Raw genomic sequence first — 20,299 nt, 5'->3', positions numbered from 1 at the left:
GCATGGCCCTTGTATTTGTTGGGTGATTATAAGATCAAACTACCTCATTAATCCAATAAGAATTCTAAATAGAAATTCTTTTAGACTAATTAAGAAATCTTTCTCTAATTTAATTAGGAATGCTTCTTCTACAATTCAATGTACCAAATAAAATGACATTGAATTTATTTTCCACGAATAAGACTCAAGTTTAGATGCACAAAACATAATTCTCGACCAAAACATAGTGTAGTTATAAAAGTTCAGCTCAACAATTAAGCATGTCCAACTCAACCGAATGGCTTGATTCCAAAAATCCACAAATCTAAAATAATAATGCTATTTCTTTTCCTTTTCCTGGCATAAATTTTTATATCACTTTCAGATTTCGACTTTGTAAGCGTGGCAGCCAAGTCAACAGTCAAATCTAAAATAATGCCAGTTCTTATTGGTTTCAATTTTCCAAACATATTTTTTATATATATATAATCATCAAGCATATTGAAAAGTCTATAAAACTAATAATTAAAATAAAATACAAGGACATAAAAAAAAAAAAAAAAAAAAACAGACACAAATAGCCGAAGAAAAAATTGTCCAGACACAATTGTCCAGACACTTATTTAAGACTCTCCCAACTTTCGTAGCCTCCACAAAGAAATTTTTTTTTAAGAAAAGAAAATGGAACGTAATGGCAGAGATGACATCGAGGTAGAGAATGGTTATGATTTGGAGGATGATCATGGTCACAGAAAGAAGGACAACAAAGAGGAACAAGAAGAAGAGTTGTCAGTGGAAAGAATATTTGAGAACCAAGAAGTGCCATCATGGAGGAATCAGCTGACACTGAGGGCCTTTGTGGTGAGCTTCGTGTTGAGCATTTTGTTCACCGTCATAGTAATGAAGCTCAATCTTACAACTGGTATCATACCTTCCCTCAATATCTCTGCTGGCCTTCTGGGGTTCTTTTTTATCAAGACTTGGACAAAGTTTCTTGAAAAGTCTGGCCTTTTGAAGCAACCCTTTACCAGGCAAGAGAACACTGTTATCCAGACTTGTGTGGTTGCCTCCTCTGGCATTGCCAATAGTGGTATACTTTCTGTACTTCTTACTGCCATTAATTTTCATTTCATCTCTCAATTATTTTTAAAATCAATTTTTTTTTCTCTTTTCTTTCTGAGTTGAGGAGGTATCTAGGCTTCTTTGATCAAGATAATATTTATTTCTATGCATTTGGTTTTGTTTCTGTTCTTAATTGTTGCTAAATTCATGTAGTTGCTAAAATTCAATGTCAAGTTTTCCTTCTTCTAATTGCTAGATTACAAGATGAGGCAGCCGTTTTTTTCTCTCTGTCCCTTTCATCTCAGATGTGAGATCTTTGAAGACAATAATTTTTTACTGCCTAAAGTCTGAGAGACAAATCAAAATTGAGGTTTTATGACTAACATTGTGCTATTGTTTCAGCCACTTGTTACTAAACTACTCAACACTTGAACTTGCTGTTAGAGACAGGAACAAATCTACTTCAGTGAAAAAGTTTGATGAGTGTCTTCTTTAAATGATCTGTAAATTTTCTTTACTAGCTTCCTCCCCATCTCCTGGAGTGTGATAATGGTGTTGGGGGTGGCTGCTTTTTATTTTTCATCTGGTGTTTTTTATGCAGGCAGAAGCATAAAGACAGTTCAACAACTACAGAGAAGACAAATTTGTTGAGCGAAAAGAACTGCAAGCTTGATCTCTAAATTTACAAAATAATATCATAACCTTAAAATATAAAAGAAAATAACATAAAATTCAAAAGAACACAAAAAAATCCAGGAAATGAAGGAAAATTTTCTATATTAGATCTTCCAAGTCTAATTTCAATAAATTTGTATAGTGGATAAACTACAAAAAGAGGTCAAGAGTTATAGTTGTTTTAAGTAACTATGCAAATCTCGCTAAATCAAATTTATTTTTAGGGCTGACCCTATCTTACTGTACATAAAAATATATGTTAAATCATACATATAGTATTTAACTGTGAACTGCTAAAAACTTTTAGTTTTGGGTGACATGCCAGCATCAGTTTTCTTAGGTTTCTAATGCCCCACCGGGCATAAAGTGCGACTGGCTGAGATGGTTAACTTACTAAGTTCAAAGTTATATCTGCAAGTCTTAAAATAATGTTCTGATTAGTGGAAAAACAAGCCTTCTCCATTAGTAAACGAAAAGAAAACGAGAATAATTAATCAACCCTTTTACTGTAGATTTTCCTATGTTGAACTTGTTCATTGACCGAGAATCATTAACATAATGTCAAGATGAATACGCTATATTTCTAAATAGTCAAGACAAGATTAAATGCCAAACTTGTTTTGAAACTGAAATTGTTGTGATAAAACAGTTAATTTGTATGATGATGTTAAACTCGTTGAATTTCGTACTAATGGTTTCCTTACAATAGGAGGCTTTGGGAATTATCTGTTTGGAATGAGTGAAACCGTGGCCAAACAATCAACAGAATATAGAGATGCTTTTAAAAATCCATCTCTGTCATGGATGATTGGCTTTCTGTTTGTTGTTAGCTTTCTTGGACTCTTTTCAGTGGTGCCTCTTCGAAAGGTAGACTTCACAACGCTATATAACCATTCAATTTCGTCATATGATTGTTGGAAATAGAACACTTTTCTCTGCATTTTCCTTTCTTGTCGACTGTATTGATTTTGCCAAAATCTAATCTTCATTGTTACCCTGGTTGTTTCCAGGTCATGATTGTAGACTTCAAATTGACATATCCAAGTGGCACTGCAACTGGTCATCTCATCAACAGCTTCCACACTCCTACAGGGGCCAAGCTAGCAAAGTAAGGCATTATCAGATCTCATGCACTTATAGTTGGATGATCATTTGGCAACTAAAAGTATCGTACTTTGTTTTTCTACCATTGCAGGAAACAAGTGAGGGTGTTGGGCAAGTTCTTCTCATTCAGCTTCTTGTGGGGTTTCTTTCAATGGTTCTACACTGCCGGAGATGGTTGTGGATTTGCTGAGTTCCCCTCACTCGGTCTTAAAGCATATGAAAACAAGTAAAAGCATTACTCCACCTTCAAAAAATTTCTCTTCCTACTGAATGTAGTTCAATTTATATTGGCATTGTGTTTCAAATTCGTTGTGGTATCTTTGACTAATGATGTTCTTGTTACACGTACAGATTTTTCTTTGATTTCTCAGCAACATTTGTTGGAGTTGGAATGATTTGCCCATATATCATAAACATATCAGTATTGCTGGGAGGAATTCTTTCCTGGGGTCTCATGTGGCCTCTCATAGATACAAAAAAGGGTGATTGGTATCCAGCAGACCTCAAACCAGACAGCCTAAATGGCCTCCAAGGTTACAAGGTAAGTTTTCTAACAAGGTTAAGGTGACAAGAGTGCCCAGCACATGATTTTTTACATATTCTTGAAGACTTTTCATTCATACAAACACTTATGCAATGTACTCAGGTATTTATTGCCACTGCCTTGATCTTGGGTGACGGTCTGTACAACTTCGTCAAGGTGCTAAGCCGAACACTCGTTGCCTTGTTTTCTCAACTTCGTGGGAGAAATGCAATTGGTGCTCTCCTTATTGCTGACCGTTCCTCTCTCGAGATCTCCAGCATCTCCTATGATGAGCAACGCCGCAACCAATTCTTTCTTAAAGATCAAATTCCAACATGGTTTGCTGTTGCAGGCTATGTCGCAATTGCTGCCATCTCCACAGCCACCGTTCCGCGTATATTTCCCGAACTAAAATGGTATTACATATTGGTTATCTACATCTTTGCCCCAGCCCTTGCATTCAGTAATGCTTATGGCTGTGGCCTCACTGATTGGTCCCTTGCTTACTCCTATGGGACGCTTGCAATTTTTGCAATTGGAGCATGGGCTGGTGCCTCTCATGGTGGAGTTCTTGCAGGACTAGCGGCCTGTGGAGTCATGATGAATATCGTCTCCACAGCCTCCGACCTCTCTCAAGATTTCAAGACTGGTTATCTAACCCTTTCTTCCCCACGGTCCATGTTTGTGAGCCAACTAATTGGCACTGCAATGGGTTGCATTATTTCACCTTGCGTCTTTTGGCTGTTTTTCAAGGCTTTCAAGGATCTTGGGACTCCTGGAAGTCAATACCCTGCTCCTTATGCTACTGTATTTCGAAACATGGCAATATTGGGGGTAGAAGGATTCTCGTCTCTGCCAAAGAATTGCCTCTATCTTTGTTATGGGTTCTTCGGTACTGCTATTCTGATAAATTTGATCAAGGATGCTTTGGGTAAGAAATGGGCCAGGTTCATTCCCAATCCAATGGCAATGGCTATACCTTTCTATGTTGGCTCATACTTTGCCATCGACGCGTGTGTGGGAAGCTTGATTCTATTTATCTGGGAAAAGATTGACAAGGCAAAGGCTGATGCTTTTGGGCCAGTAGTGGCTTCTGGTTTGATATGCGGGGATGGAATATGGACTTTGCCTAGTTCGATACTTGCTCTGGCAGGAATAAAACCTCCCATTTGCATGAAGTTTTTGTCTAGGGGAACAAATTCTAAGGTCGATGCGTTCTTGGGGTCATAAAGTACACTTACAATTACAAAAAACACAAAAAATCTGTCGAATTCATTGTAGCTCTCTTCATAGAGCATTGTTTGTTCACTAGAACAATGCTCTATCTTTATTTTCGGTTCTTCATTTTTTTTTTTTTGGTTTTCATTTGGTTTTGTTTTCTATATATTCTTTTGATATTGTGTTTATTAAAAATTGATATTTATAATTTGTTTACCTTTATTTTTTACAAAATTATCATGGTGTCTACATCAACAAAGATGGGTGATTCTGGATTTTGTGAAAATATAATTGATTTCATTTTTTGTAGAAGATTGAAAGTAAAGGGATGAAAATTCAAGAAAAAAAAGCAGTCATATTATTAAAAAAAAAAAATTGATCCCTCCGCTCTTATGTTTAGTTTTGCCATTGGATTTAAAAAATTTGATGATTAAATATTTTAGTTTAAAATTTTATTTTATTCTCATGGTAATAAATTTGAGAAAGAAAAGAGAAAATGATAAAGATAAGAAAAGGTTATTATTTCAAACTATTTTTGTTTGGGAGTGTGGTTACGATTGCTTTTTAAAGTTATTTTCACTCAAAAAATTATCAAATTAATATATTTTTTAATTTTAAAAAAATTATTTTTAGTATCAATGTATCAAAATAATCTAAAAACACTAAAAAAAATTAATTTAAAAAAAAAATTAATTTTTTTTTTAAATATTTTTTAAACATATTTTTACTGCAGTTCATGCATGCTGCCGCTGCCGAATTGGCATAACTTCCTTAAAACCTTTCAAATATTTGTTATCATCATCATCAAGCTCTGTTTCAGGAGACTCTTCTTCCACATATTTTGTCCCACCACTTTTATCAACTACATGCTCCTGCCCCACCTTTAAAATCACATTCAATTCCTTGTCCCCGAAACAAACATCAATTACAAGAAAAAATTACCAAAGATATGTTCTGTTCCGACCCCTTTTCCTTCATTATATATATATATATATAACCAAAAACAAAAAATGACAGATACATAAATAAAAAGGACCTCAAACAGTTCCTCAAGAAAATCAAGTTGCAATTCCTCCGGGTTCTCTTCTTTCGTTCCAATCCACCATGCCTCAGATAATACAATCTGATTTTATCACGAAATGAATAAATATCAGTGCTTGTTTCACAACTCACCCCCTTAAAATACATAGCAAGAGAGACAAAAACAAAAATTGTTCCAACAATTTGCTAACTCGACGAAGGTCCTACATCATTAACAAATTATTAATCACACTAGCAAGAAAATGAGTAATGTAAGCACACAAACATTTAATCAGCCAAGTTAAAACAAGAAAGAAAGAAAGAAAGAAATCATGTGATCAAAATAATCCTCACACATAACATTCTTTCCACTCGTAGAGAATTGCAATGTCAGCTATCTGTTTTTTTGGATACACAACAGTCCCAAGCAGCTTCATCCGTCCCTGTAATATAAAAACAGAAACGTATGTCATTCATTCACAAACCTCATTTCACCATGACCATCAAAACCCAAAAACACAACAACACACAAATCAAAAGCCAAAAAGAAACAAAACCCAGAAATGTTAAGTCAAAACCTGAGGAAAATCGAGGTAAAGAACAGGGCTTTTAGAGGACAAGTCTTTGAGCTCGCCAATCTTGCCACCACCATTGACAGGAGCAAGAAGACCAGGAAATGAAGGCAAGTACCTGTTTTTTCTTTGAGATTTCCTAATAATATCCTTACCATGATGTTTAACAAAAAAATTTGATGGGTTCAATGAATATGGAGCCCCTGACTTGTGTGTCTGATACTATGTTGTTGGTTATTGCAAGCTTTTTCAGTCTTTTTCTCTCTAACACATCTGGGTTTTCTCTGTTAGAATTGCTGGCTTCTGTTTTCTTGGATTTCACCATTTTTTTAAAAAAGTTCTTTGATGATGATGATGTTATCTGGATTTCTCACGAAAGGGTTTTTTTTTTCTTGCATTTTGGAGGCGCAAAGCTGCAATGTTTTGCTCCTTTTTCCTCTGTAAATGCAACAGCAAGCTGGAGATTGAGTGATTTCGTTCTAGGCTAAGGTAGGATTAGCCATTAAACTCTGGCTTGAAATTGGCCCAGAGCTTGAGGTTTGCTCAAACAAGGGCTTCTCTTTAGATATGGACTCATGAATAAATATTTTTTATTCAATACTTTTAAAAAAGGGATGGATTCTATCATCTTTATTTTAATTGTCTTAATTATTTTGGATCAAGTGGTCACACATTGTTAATAAGAATGATAATCTTACTCGAATTCCATAAATTTTAATCAAGTCTAACTCGAATATATAAGATTTTTTTCTAATCACTTAATAGAATATTAATATTGTTAAAGTCGTCTCGAAATTTAATCCAAACTATGAAAAAATAACTATTGATTTTTATCACTAATATATATATATATATATATATATATATGCGCGTGTGGATATCAATATTATCTCACTCTATTACAAAAAATAAAATAAGTATAAGCTCAATACAGAAGTTTAGCTCATTTATTAATAGGAAGAGTTTGGATTTAAAAAGGGAAAATTAAACACCAAGTAAAGCCCAAGCCTTGGTGTATCAATAATATTTCTCAAGAAAATAAGGCTGTAGAATTCACCTTGTTATGATCCGTAAATAAGTTTGTCGATATAACTTCGTGTAAAATTACAATTCTTTTATCAAGTTTAATTAACTTAGCAAGAAATCAAACTCAACATTGATTCACAAATTTTTTTAAAAAAAATATATGAAGTTATTGTAGCATTTAAGACAATGAAGTTGTTTTTTACCAAAAAAATTTAAAGTAAAATTGATATAACCACTTACATAATGATTGAATTTGTCAAAAAAAAAAACCTAGATTAGAATTTAAGGCAAGATAAAATTTAAAGTTCTCAAACTCTAAAATTCTTTGATATTTTTATTAACTTTAATTAATAGTCTTGATCTTTATAAAATAAATTAGACATTCCTATTTATATTAATCCAAAAATCTTTATAGAAAATAATTCCTAATTAAAACTTTCTTAACTTATAAAATCAATCTAGCATTAGGATTTCTAAATATTAAAATATTAATTAAATTAAAATTTCTAATCCAAGTAGAAAATAAATAATTAAAATCCAAAATTAACGAGGAAAATAATTAAAACAGAAAAATAGTAACTTTAGGTTTTATATCAAATGCTTTTGGGAGTTTTTTTTTGCAAACTTCTTTTCAAACTTGACCTTGTCAATCTAATTTATAAACTCTTGGGTAATTGTTCTACGTCAATCTTCCTCACTTGAAAAAAACTCATCATCGAGTTATTTGTTAAAAATTAAACTCTTTCATTGCAGGGAAACAAATACTTCAAATATAATACTGTAACTAACTTATTCATGAAATAACATGTTTTTTTACTTGTGAAAGGTTTTTGCACATAATGACATTCAATCATGTTGATTGATTTTTGTTTCTTGGATTATGATTGTTTGTCTTGATTTGACAATGTTCCATATATAGCTTTCATCAAGTTTATCTTCATCAACACCTTTACATAATTAAGTGGTTGTCTAGATAGAATTTTAAAAATATATATAAGGTAAGGTCAACCTCAAGGTAAGTCTCCAAACATGTTTCTCTTCTCTTTTACAATTCCTGTTTGTGCCTCTCATCAACCAAAAAGATATTCTTCATCATATGAATATCCATGGTCATACTGACCACGAAGTTTTGAACAAACTAGTTCAATAATAGGTTGGTCATGGGTGTCATCCCCAGCTTGTGCTTCTCTTCTTCCTCAGTTCATGTGTTGTGTCCAACCTTAATATCTCAAGCTTGGTTATAAGGTCATCAACTCTAGTATTGATGTCGCCAAACCTAGTCTGTATTTGCCCTTCCAAAACTGAAATCACTAATGAATGGTGGTTTAACTAATTCCAAACTGCTTGCATCCTTTAATCATCATCATGGAGATGGTTGCCACCAACTGCTCCATGATTATCTTCATGGTTCACTATCGAACCGAATATTGACTCGCTCTGATACCATCTGATATGGAGTATAATGAAGATAAAATTAGGTTTCTCAAGCCTTAAAGTTATAGACCAAACTGTAGAGAAATTTAAAGAACATTTCTGGTATTTTTATTAACTCTAAATAATAGTCTTGATCTTTATAAAATAAACTAGACATTTCTATTTATATTAGTTCTAAAATTATTTGTATAAAATGATTCATAATTAAAAAAAATTAACTAATATAATCCATCTAGTTTTAGGGCTTGGCTTCTAAATAGTAAAATTCTAATTGAATTAAAAAATTTAAATTAAATAAAAAACAAATAATTAAGATACAAAATTATTACCTCATATGATACAGCAAACTTTGTTGTCCACTTTACTACGGTGGTTCTCACCCTCCATTTCATTGGTGTTTGTGTTGTCCTTTCCCTTGAGGAGGACCTCAACAGGGAGGTTGATGCATTCATCGCCACTGTTTAAGGGGTTTGTTACTGTGTTTGGGAACGCGATTCAACCCGTGTTTTTAAAAAATTAAAATTTTTTTTTTACTAAAATTTAATATGGTTTATACGTTTTGATGTGCTGATATCAAAAATAATTTTAAAAAAATAAAAAAAATATTATTAACATGTATTTTAACACAAAAAATTATTTGAAAATCACCCGCAATCACACAACCAAAAAAGCCCAGCCTTCCCTTTCTATTCACTTTCTCATTGCTATAGCACCCTATATTGCAGGCAAAACTGATACATACATCGTCACTGTTTCTGCCACCTTTCCTTCCATCAAATTCCATCATCTACCCCCTGTTACCCCAGTTTCCACCACTGTAACCCACCATGAAGAACTCACTTTAGAGATCCTTCGCCTTAGCAACCATTATTTTCATCAACAACTCCTCAACATATCGAAAATTAAGGTAAAAAACTCATGGCCTTATTATGGACTTCATTTGCACTTCTGGTCTTTGTGTAGCAGCTGAACTTGACATCCCTAGTTACTTTTTCATTACATCTGCTGCTTGCTTTCTTGCCTTTTTTCTCTACTTCCCTACCCTTCATCAAGCTTATACAGAAATTAAGTTTCAGACATATGAAAGACTTTCTTGATATTCCTAGCTTGCCACCAATCCTTGCCACTGATGTGTCAAAGCCTTTTCTTGACCGAGACAACAAGGCCTGTATACTTTCTTGATGTTGCCTCTCAATTCCCTCAAGTAGCAAGGATTATGATCAATACATTTGAATTGCTAGAGTCCAAAGCTGTTAAGGCAATATCAGAAGCACTCCGTGTGCCTCATAATCGCACACCACCATTTTCTTGCATCGGTCCATTGACTATAGTTGATGCCAAAAGGGGTGGTAGCGGGAGTGTTTAACTTGGCTAGACTCCCAACCAAACCAAAGTGTTGTGTTTCTTTGTTTTGGTAGCTTGGGGCTGTTCACTATGGAGCAGTTAAGGGAAATAGCTATTGGATTGGAAAAAAGTGGCCAAAGGTTCTTGTGGGTGGTGCGCAATCCATGCAGCTACTAATAATCACAGGACAGGCAGACCCTGATTTGGATTCTTTGCTTCCTGAAGGCTTCTTGGAACGTACTAAAGAGAGGGGACTAGCTAGCAGTGAAGTTATGAGCACCACAAGTGGAAATCTTGAATCACAGTTCGGCCGGTGGATTTGTGACACATTGTGGGTGGAGTTCTATACCTGAAGCAGTGTGTGCCAATGGTGACTAGGCCATTGTATGCAGGACAAAGGCTGAACAGGGAATTGTTAGCGGAGGAAATGAAGCTTGCTCTGTCAATGAATGATTACGAATCAATTATTTGTTTTTTGTTTTTTAAGAGTTTTTTAAAAAAGATTTAAAATTTAAATTCTTTTTTTGTTTTTTAAATTATTTTTATATATTATATTAAAAATAAAAAATATTATTTTAATATATTTTTAAACCAAAAAAATATTTTAAAAATAAAAAATCACCGATCTCTTTAACTCCCAACCACCCTATAATTTTGAAAGTACCGATGAGGTGGTGGAGAAAAAAGCTAGAATGGTGATGGATTCCGAGGAAGGTAGAATGATCAGAGGGAGCAATTGCTACGAAAGGTGGAGCCATGGCATCATGAAAAATGAGCCCAGTCAGCTGGCTTTCTGACAATTCAGGCATTAAGATGCTATTGTCAAGTGCTAGAACTTGTTGTGATGTCAAAATCATTATTTATTATTTATTATTTTACTTATTTTTTACGTAAAGTGAATATTCGTTAACTATATAAATTTAGAAGGCACTTAGTTGATAAAATTATGAACGCATAAATACTAAAAAATTTAAAATATTAAGCATAGCTTGACATATCAACATGTCATGTGTCCATTTTAATGGTCGCAATTGTACATACATTATTAATAAAATCTAACAAGACCATTTAATTAAAAGAACTTTGGAAATTCAAACGTTAAAATAGTCAAAATAAAAATAAAAAAATATTGAAAAATTCAAACACTAAGTCAAGGTGGTTAGGTTTCTTGCTCCCATGAACACTCTACCATTACCAGCAGCAGAATCATCACTCCACAAACCGTTTTCACTTCCAAACTTTGAATATGTTCCTCAGCAAGCCCACAGTGAGCACAAGAAACCCTTAAATAATGTAACTGAGTTGACTATTATGGACGCACAAGCATTTATATCATTAAACTTCCCTATCTTCCTCGACAACCTAGCTAATATGGTAGCCCACCACCACCTCGGTCTCATAGGAGTTATTACATCGTTAAATGAACTCAAATCAATATTTTTTATTTAAACTATTTAGTTTAATTTTTTAAAAAAATATTATTGTTAACTTAATATGTATACGAGTTTAATTAGAACAATTGAATCATAAATATTCAAATAGATTTAATTAAATTATTTTAAAAAAATTAAATTAAAAATCAACTCGAAACAAGTTTTAAATTTTTAATTTTTTCTTAGTGAAGTTGTCAAGATATATAGCAAATAGTTGATTGAATTTCAGTTTTGGCTAATCATATGAATAATTAAGAAAATTGATTTGGCATACCTGATTGAACTCTCATGAAGAATCCTACCGTGGTAAACATTCTTCTTTTATTCATTAAGCAATAAAGCTAAGCAAAACAGCACCATAACAAGTGATGATACTACAAGCAAAACCAGAAAACCAATACAGCAACTAGATGGTCATGACAGCTGATATATTGTATCAGTTCTAATTAAATTTTATTTTCCATGCTTCCATGATTCAATGAGCTTGGAAAAGGCTGTATACGAAGAACCACCTTCATCCATTGCAGCCTTGGCTGCATTCTTCATAGCAATAGCTCTCTCCCTAATCAGTTCACCTTCCTCAGACTCCATCAATCCTCTAACCTTCGTCTCCACCTCATCTGCGCTCACAAATCCATCTTCAGACTCATTCATTGACAAAGCAAGCTTCATTTCCTCTACTAACACTACCCTATTCAGCCTTTGCTCTGCATACAATGGCCAAGCCACCATTGGCACACCAGCACACACTGCTTCAAGTGTAGAATTCCACCCACAATGAGTCACAAATCCACCTATTGAACTGTGATTCAAAATTTTTACTTGAGGTGCCCATAACTTCACCACTAGTCCCCTCTCTTTGGTGCGTTCCAAGAAACCATCAGGAAACAAAGAATCCAAATCAGGATCTCTCTGTGCTTTGATGGCTACACTAAGATCATTGGCAGGTGGATTACGAACCACCCACAAGAACCTTTGGCCACTTTTTTCCAACCCAATAGCTATCTCCCTTAATTGCTCCTTGGTTAACAGCCCCAGGCTACCAAAACAAAGAAACACAACACTTTGGCTTGGTTGGGAATCAAGCCAAGTTATACACTCATCAGGCACAGCATCATCAGAACTACTCTTGCTTCCACCTCCTGCTCTTTGCCCTTCAGCTAGAATCAATGGACCGACACAGAAAAGTGGCGGTGTGCGATTATTAGGCACACAGAGTCCATCTGATATTGTCTTGATAACTTTGGACTCCAAAAGTTCAAAAGTGTTTATGATAATTCCTTTGGCTTCTGGTGTTTGAATGGCAAAATCAAGAAAGTTTATGTAGGCATCATCTTCACGATCAAGAAATGGCATGACCATGTCAGTGCCATGGATTGGTGGCAAACCTGGAATATCATGGAACTCTTTTATATCTCTGAAACTTTTGGCAGTCTTTTGATGAAGGGTAGGGAGATAAAGATAAGAAGCAAGAAATGAAGCACAAGAAGTGATGTAAATATAAGCAGGGATGTTGAGTTCTTCTGTAGCCAAAGAGAGAGCAGAAGTGGCAAGGAAGTCTATAATAATTCCACAAATGGTATAGTTTTTGGAGATGGAGAGGAGTTGTTCGTGCACAAAAGGTTTACTCAAACGGAGGGCCTCAAAAATGAAGGTTTCGTGGTGGGTTGCGGAGGTGGTAGAGAGGATGACAGTGGGAAGATGGTGGAATTTGATGGAAGGAAAGGTGCCAGAGATGGAGGATACGTAAGTATCCATTTTGCCAGCACTGTATGGTTCTGTGGGCATGAGTATGTGAATGGAGAGGGAGGGTTGGTGGGTGAGCAAGCGTTTGCCTAGCTCCACCAAAGATATCAAGTGCCCGATTGTTGGTGATGGGTAGAGAACGACTGCCTCGTCCATGGCTGTCTAGCTCAGCTCCCTGCCGTGTTTCCTCTGTGTTTCTCTGTAGACTTTTATAGACAAGGAGGGGACAGGGTGGGACTAGACTAAGCTAGCACTTGAATGGATTACTATTTTTTTATTTTTTTATTTGTTTTTCTTTCATACTTATTGAAGCTAAACACATCTCCTACCAAGCTTGCCTTAATTTCAATCTTGAAATTAACGTTCATTGACATAGAAATTATTGTGTTCATATTTTAAATCATAGAATAAGATAATATTATACCACATAAAATTTACAAATATAAATAAAAATACTGATAAAAAAAAATTATTAATATATTATGATAATATTTACTAACATAATTTTTCATCCTTTTATTTATTGATAAAAATCGATAGAAAATTTTTGTTGGTATATACCAAGGGAATGACAAAGAATATTACAATAGGATTCAAAAAGAAAAATCATATGGTGACGTGATATTTTTACCGATAGCATGACCGACGAAGTTATTAACAGAATAATCTGGTCGGTAATGTCGTCAGTGATATTTAATTTATAATTTAACGATCGACCATTCTCTCCTCCTCTCTTATTTTTTCATTTATTCTTCTTTCTTATGCATTTTTTTTGGAACAAACACCCCCTCCCCAAACCTCAACATAATTCAACTTCTCACAACAAATCTGGCCACTGCAATACAGTTTATTAGCATTCATGTTCTTATTCAAATTTTATTAAGAATTCTTCACTTTAAGTAAATAAATATACTCTTTTTTATTTGAACTCAATTTTAAAATGTTGGTTTTTTTAAAATATTTTTTGTAGTATATTTATTTTATTTGGTTGTTTACTTATTTTATAGTTTTTTCTTATACAAATTTGTTGTATGGATTTATGATTTGAACATGTTAAGGTTTGTTTTAGATTTTGTAAAAATATATTTGTTTGTAAATGACTTATTTAATGGGTCCGTTTTATATTTTGTTAATTTTACTGCCGAGTTAAATGTTTGGTAAATGTGTAGAAATTTAAATTTATGTACATAATTGATAACTAATTAAGAGTACTATTAAAATAATTGAATAAATTTGAGCTAAATCAATATTTTTACAAATTATTTAGTTAACGTAGTTAATTAACACATTTTGTTATCATTATTTTATATAAGTTTTATATAAATAATTGATGATCGTTCATGAATGTATAGAAATTCACCCCAAGGGTTGTGGAAGGTGAATTATTGTAATGGGGTTCAGGATTTTATTAATTATACATGATCTAATCCGAGAAATATTAATGAAGAGGGTATTAGATGTCCATGCAAGAGGTGTAAAAATAAAAGTTTCTCGATCCAAATATCATAATGATGTATCTTTTACAGAAAAAGGTTCATGGAAAAATACATGTGTTGGTATGCACATAAAGAACCATATGTTCTTCCTGATATCATGGTAGAAAGGATGGTTGAGTCAACTTTTAGTTTTAGCAACGTGTATAGAGTTGTAGATGATAATAGCAATCCTTATAGGAATATGGTTATGAATGTAATAAGAATGAATCAAATTCATGTCAGTCAATGTTCAATCGTATATGAAAAATCTAATGCAGATGCGGCCAGGTTTTTTTTTGGCAAACCAATATAGGATTGTTGCACAAATCACAGTAAATTATCGGTCGTTGCATAAGTGTTCAACATCAAGTCAAATTATAGGTTGAGTGAAGTCGATTATGACAAAATTGTCAAATGGGCACGAGAAACATTTTACCTAAAGGAAAAAGGCTGAAAGAGAACTTCTACAATGCTAAATCCATGAAGAAATCCTCTTGGTCTAGGGTACTAGAAAATTGACATGTATCCAAACTTGTGCAAGTTTTACTATCTTGAAAATGCAGAATTGACCAAGTGTAGAACATGTTGATATTTTCGTTATAAACTCGTAACTGACATAGAAAGGTCTCTTGTTGCACACAGAAAACTTAGATGTTTCTCAATTACACTTAGACTACATAGGTTATTCATATCACTAAAAACTGTTGAGCACATGACATGATACCAATCACATGATGCAATGGATACAGTGATAGTGCACTCTTTTGATGGTAAAGCCTAAAACCACTTTAACACCGTGCATCTTTAATTTTTATCCTTGTTTTTTTGATTTTTTTCCCTTTTATTTAAATTTATTTTTCTTTTCAATTTCACTCTTCAATCAAAAAATTATTTTTATTTTTCAAGTTAATTTTGAACTTCAATTTTTTTATTGTTTTTTGGAGTCCTTATGCTAAATTGATTTTTCTTTTTAATTTTAATTTTCAATAAAATATAAAATTTATTTTCTATTATGATTTTGATCTTTATTTTTTTAATTGCTATTTTTTAAAAATTCATTTGTATAATTGAGATTATTTTTTCAATTTTATTTTTAATATTTGATTGATTAAGAATTTATATTTATATTTTTTTTAGATATAATATTTCAGGTCTAATTATTCACATCAACACGGATTTTTAATCAACTCAGACAAAATTAATTCATTCCCTGATTTTTTATTCAACCCAAACTGTTCTAGGTTTAGTTGTGCTAGTTTTTATTAGAAGTGCATTTGTATGCGTTTGAGGTTTGCTTAGATCACCATTGTTTTTAAAGGTTCTACCGATTAGAAATTGAAATCATAATTTTCATATCATGTTGTTATAATAACTTTTTTTCATGTCCTTTCAATCCTAAACCATTCTAGCTATTTAATCCTTTAATTGTTTCTTTAACCAAAAATAATTAAAATTGATACAAATATGATGATAATTAATTAGCAGACGACCTGTCGTGGTATTTGAACAATCCTATAGAAGCAGCCCTTGCTTTCACCATTGATGATGATGATAACCCAAATTACATCTCTTCAATATCCAAACAGAGGATTAGTTTTGGTATAAATGCATCATTGAAAAGTATATATAACAATGAATTAATAAACCAATATTTCACTTTCATAGATATTCATTCAAAGTTGTACTGCCGGAATTAATTATGATTGATTCCGTGGATATTGAACAAGTTTTTAATTTAAAAAGGTTGATAGCCAATATACAAGGCAATATTGATCGCAAAGTCTCATTGAAAAGTGTGATCTTTGCCCAGGTTAGAATTAATTATGATTGATTCCGTGGATAAACAAGTTTTTAATTTAAAAAGGTTGACAGCCAATATATATAGATTATAAGGCAGTGATCGCAAAGTCTCATTGAAAAGTTGGACCATGAGAATTTTGTGTACTAATCAATTAAATATTGTGTGTTTTTTATTTCATTTTGTATGATTTACATGAGAAATTCACTCAATCATGGTATTAAAAAAAAACATCATCAAAAAATGAAAAACAAACAAACAAACAAACCTAGAAAAATCTTATAAACTTGATCTAGTTTCTAAAAATCACAACTCGTAAAATCTCGGATTTGGATTCAACTAAGAAACTCAATCATCATTCAATTTAATTTTAAATGATGAAATCAGTAAAAAATATTATTAAAAAAACTTGCAAAGGTAAAAAAGAGCAAAGAAAAAAATCAAGAAAAAATTTCATAGAAAAAAACCCAAGAAGGATGAAATTTGAAAAAAAATTTAAAAATGAACCCAAAAATAAATAGTAGTTAAAAGAATGAGAACCAAATTTAAAATATAAAAAAATCATAGGGGTGTTAAATTGAAAAAAAATTATAATTTCATAGATTATTCATATATTAAAAAATGATAAGGAGAGAAATTGAAACAAATAGTAGGCAAACCTCAAAAAATAACAGAACAAAACTAAAAAAGAAATTAAGATAAAAAAAATCACTTTAAAAAAAACAAGCAAACCTGGACGAATCTTTTAAACTTGATCTAGTCTCTAAAACTCACAACCCGTGAAATATTGGACTGAGGTTAAATCAAAAAGCTTAATTCTCAACAAATTTAATTTTGAAGGATGAAATCGGTGAAAATTATCAACAAAAAAAAAATGCAAAAGCCAACAAATAGCAACAAAAAGAATGATGATAAAATTTGATTGAAAAGCACCTAAGGAGGATGAAATTAAAAAAATAAACAATTTTAAAAATGATATCAAACAAAATAAGTAGCAATTAAAAGAATAAGAACCAAATTTTAAAAATCATAGGGGGTGAAATTGGAAAATATTTTTTAATTTGATATATTATTTATATATTTAAAAATGATAGGGGTGAAATTGAAAAATATTTTTAATTTGAAAGATTATTTATAAATTAAAAAATAGTACGGGTAAAATTGAAAATAATTTATAATCTTATACCTTATTCTAAAATAAAAAAATAGTAATCAAAAGCATCAGAACCAAATGTGAAGGAAAAAACAATTAAAGGGGTTGTACTGAAATTTTGTAGGAGCTAACACAAAATTTGAGGAGGAGAAAGAAAGGAAAAAAAATGATCATTGGTGTCAAACTAGTAGTGATTATATATGATATACATGACTTACCACTATGTAAATGGTTTCGAGATCTTCCAAACACCACCCTGAAAGATGGAGTTTAATAGTTGGACAGCTCCACACGTGCTACTTGAACTACGTTGGAGTCATCCAATGCTGAAGTGTGCTAGTAAGTTTTTTTAAAATAATATTAAATATATTATTATTACAATGTTTCTCCTATGAAACATCTAAATCTATGATAAAATTAATATAAAATGATTAAAAACCTCTAATGAGAGAGTTGTATTGTTTGTTTTCAATACCAAATACCACTAAAGTAATTGTATTATTTTACAAAGATAAATGGCCCAAAAACACCCGTGATTCAAAAGCATTAGAATTATTTATTCTAAGGCTAAATTATAATTGCACTATGTGTTAATGACAAAACGACAATTATACCATGAGAAAAAAGACAATCTTTTTCCCTAAGCTTAGTTCATTGCTTAAAAAAAAAAAATAGTAATTATACTATTAGAATGAAATGGAAAATAAGTCTTGGCTAGTAACTTCTACTCCGGGTACAGTTGTTTCTTAATTTGAGGTTTGCTTGGATAAAGATTAATTGTCCATGTTTTTAAGGATTTGACCGACAATTTTCATTATAAAAACTTTTTTCATGTCTTTCTTTCAAATTTAAACCATGCTTACCATCCTAGCTATTTAATCCTTTGATTGTTTTTTTTTAACCAAGAATAATTAAAATTGATACAAGTATTAGGATTATGATTGAGTTTGGGGATGAAATTCTTTTTAAAGTAGGTTGGTGGATACAAACGTAATAATTCATGAGAATATCAATTCTATGTCTGATGGTAGTGTTATTTTCTTACAAAATACATCATTGATACATTAATTTCGACAAGGTACACAGACAAAAGATAAGGGTGCGCAATTCCACCTAAGAATCCAAGGTAGAACAGGCCAAGGAGACAAGCAGGCTCAAGTCATTTTTCATGCTTCCATGACTCAAGAAGCTTGGACACGGCTACATGAGAAGAACCACCTTCACTTAGTGCAGCCCTGGCTTCATTCTTCATAGCAAGAGCTCTTTCCCTAATCATTTTACCTTCCTTGGACTCCATTAATCCTCTAACCTTCTTCTCCACCTCATCAGCACTCACAAATCCATCTTCAGACTCATTCATTGACAAAGCAAGCTTCATTTCCTCCACTAACACTACCCTATTCAGCCTCTGCTCCGCATACAATGGCCAAGCCACCATTGGTAAACCAGCATAGACTGCTTCAAGTGTAGAATTCCACCCACAGTGAGTCACAAATCCACCTACTGAACTGTGATTCACAATTGCCACTTGTGGTGCCCATGACTTGACCACATATCCCCTCTCCTTAGTTCGTTCCAAGAAACCTTCAGGCAGCAAAGAATCCAAATCAGGGTCTCCCTGTTCTTTGATGGCTACCTTTAGATTATGAGAAGGTGGGTTCCGAACCACCCACAAGAACCGCTGACCACTGTTTTCCAACCCAGTAGCTATTTCCCATAACTGTTCCTTGGTGAATAGCCCCAAGCTACCAAAACAAAGAAACACAACACTTTGGCTTGGTTGGGAATCAAGCCAAGATAAACACTCGTGCACATCTTCGGGGCTATTCTTGCCGCTACCACCTCTTTTGTCATCAGCTACAATCAATGGACCAATGCAAGAAATTGGCGGTGTGCGATTATTAGGCACACAGAGCCCATCCGATATCGCCTTAACAACCCTGGACTCCAGCAATTCAAATGTGTTGATCATAATTCCTGATGCTTGAGGGAACTGAGTGGCAAAATCAAGGAAGTGTTGATAAGCCTGATTGTCCCGGTCAAGAAAAGGGTTTGGCAAATCAGTAGCAAGAAGTGGTGGCAAGCCAGGAATATCAAGGTAGTGATCTTTCATATCTTTGAAACTTTTGGAGGTTTTTTGGTGAAGGGTAGGGAGGTAAAGGAAAAAGGCGAGAAAACAAGCACCAGAAGTGAGGAAAAAGTAACTAGGGATGTCAAGTTCAGTGGCCACAGATAGACCCGAGGTGCAAAAGAAGTCCATAACAAGGCCATGAATTTTATACCTTTTGGATATGTTGAGGAGCTCTTCATGAACATGTGGTTTGCTAAGGTGAAGGACCTCCAAAGTGAGTTCTTCATGGTGGGTTATATTGGTGGAAACTGGTGTAACAATGGGGAGATGATGGAAATCGATGGAAGGAACATTGGCGGAAACAGTAGCCATGTATTTATCAGCCTTGCCTGCAACATAGGGTGATGCAGCAATGAGAATATGAATGGAGAGAGATGGTCTATGAGTGAGTAAAAGTTTTCCTAGCTCCACCATAGAAACCAAGTGGCCAATAGGTGGTGAAGGGTACAGAACTAGCGCTTCCTCCATTGCTCACCTCGAGAGATTGAACAGTAACAAGCGCTACAAAATCTTGGGATGGGATGAGAAGTGAGTGGACAACATATTTGTAATGTGAGAGAACAATAATTTAAAAGGTGATAAGATTAGGTTTTGAATTGTTGAACA

The 20,299-nt window shown here is 33.2% G+C and overlaps 3 protein-coding genes and 2 pseudogenes across 3 annotated transcripts; 2 read left to right on the top strand and 3 right to left on the bottom strand.

Annotated features, from left to right (window-relative positions):
* Positions 1-660: 660 nt before the first annotated feature.
* LOC133670974 (probable metal-nicotianamine transporter YSL5) lies at positions 661-4,705 on the top strand. Its single transcript, XM_062091578.1, has 6 exons — positions 661-1,069; positions 2,426-2,583; positions 2,727-2,824; positions 2,912-3,046; positions 3,172-3,361; positions 3,467-4,705. Exons 1-6 carry the CDS (start codon positions 661-663, stop codon positions 4,571-4,573), a joined length of 2,097 nt encoding a protein of 698 aa, XP_061947562.1. The 3' UTR covers positions 4,574-4,705.
* A 590-nt stretch (positions 4,706-5,295) lies between these two features.
* On the bottom strand, positions 5,296-6,747 carry LOC133670859 (DNA-binding protein RHL1-like; annotated as a pseudogene).
* A 1,797-nt stretch (positions 6,748-8,544) lies between these two features.
* LOC133670858 (UDP-glycosyltransferase 88A1-like) lies at positions 8,545-10,754 on the top strand (annotated as a pseudogene).
* Positions 10,755-11,694: 940 nt separating this feature from the next.
* Positions 11,695-13,361, bottom strand: LOC133670388 (UDP-glycosyltransferase 88A1-like). The gene has a single exon (XM_062090874.1). The coding sequence runs from the start codon at positions 13,290-13,292 to the stop codon at positions 11,844-11,846; it is 1,449 nt and encodes a 482-aa protein (XP_061946858.1). The 5' UTR covers positions 13,293-13,361; the 3' UTR covers positions 11,695-11,843.
* A 5,208-nt stretch (positions 13,362-18,569) lies between these two features.
* Positions 18,570-20,299, bottom strand: LOC133671221 (UDP-glycosyltransferase 88A1-like). Its single transcript, XM_062091905.1, has one exon. The coding sequence runs from the start codon at positions 20,159-20,161 to the stop codon at positions 18,722-18,724; it is 1,440 nt and encodes a 479-aa protein (XP_061947889.1). The 5' UTR covers positions 20,162-20,299; the 3' UTR covers positions 18,570-18,721.

Source organism: Populus nigra, chromosome 13 (genome assembly GCF_951802175.1).
Source record: "Populus nigra chromosome 13, ddPopNigr1.1, whole genome shotgun sequence".
NCBI lineage: Eukaryota > Viridiplantae > Streptophyta > Magnoliopsida > Malpighiales > Salicaceae > Populus > Populus nigra.
This window is presented reverse-complemented; position numbering and strand designations above follow the sequence as displayed.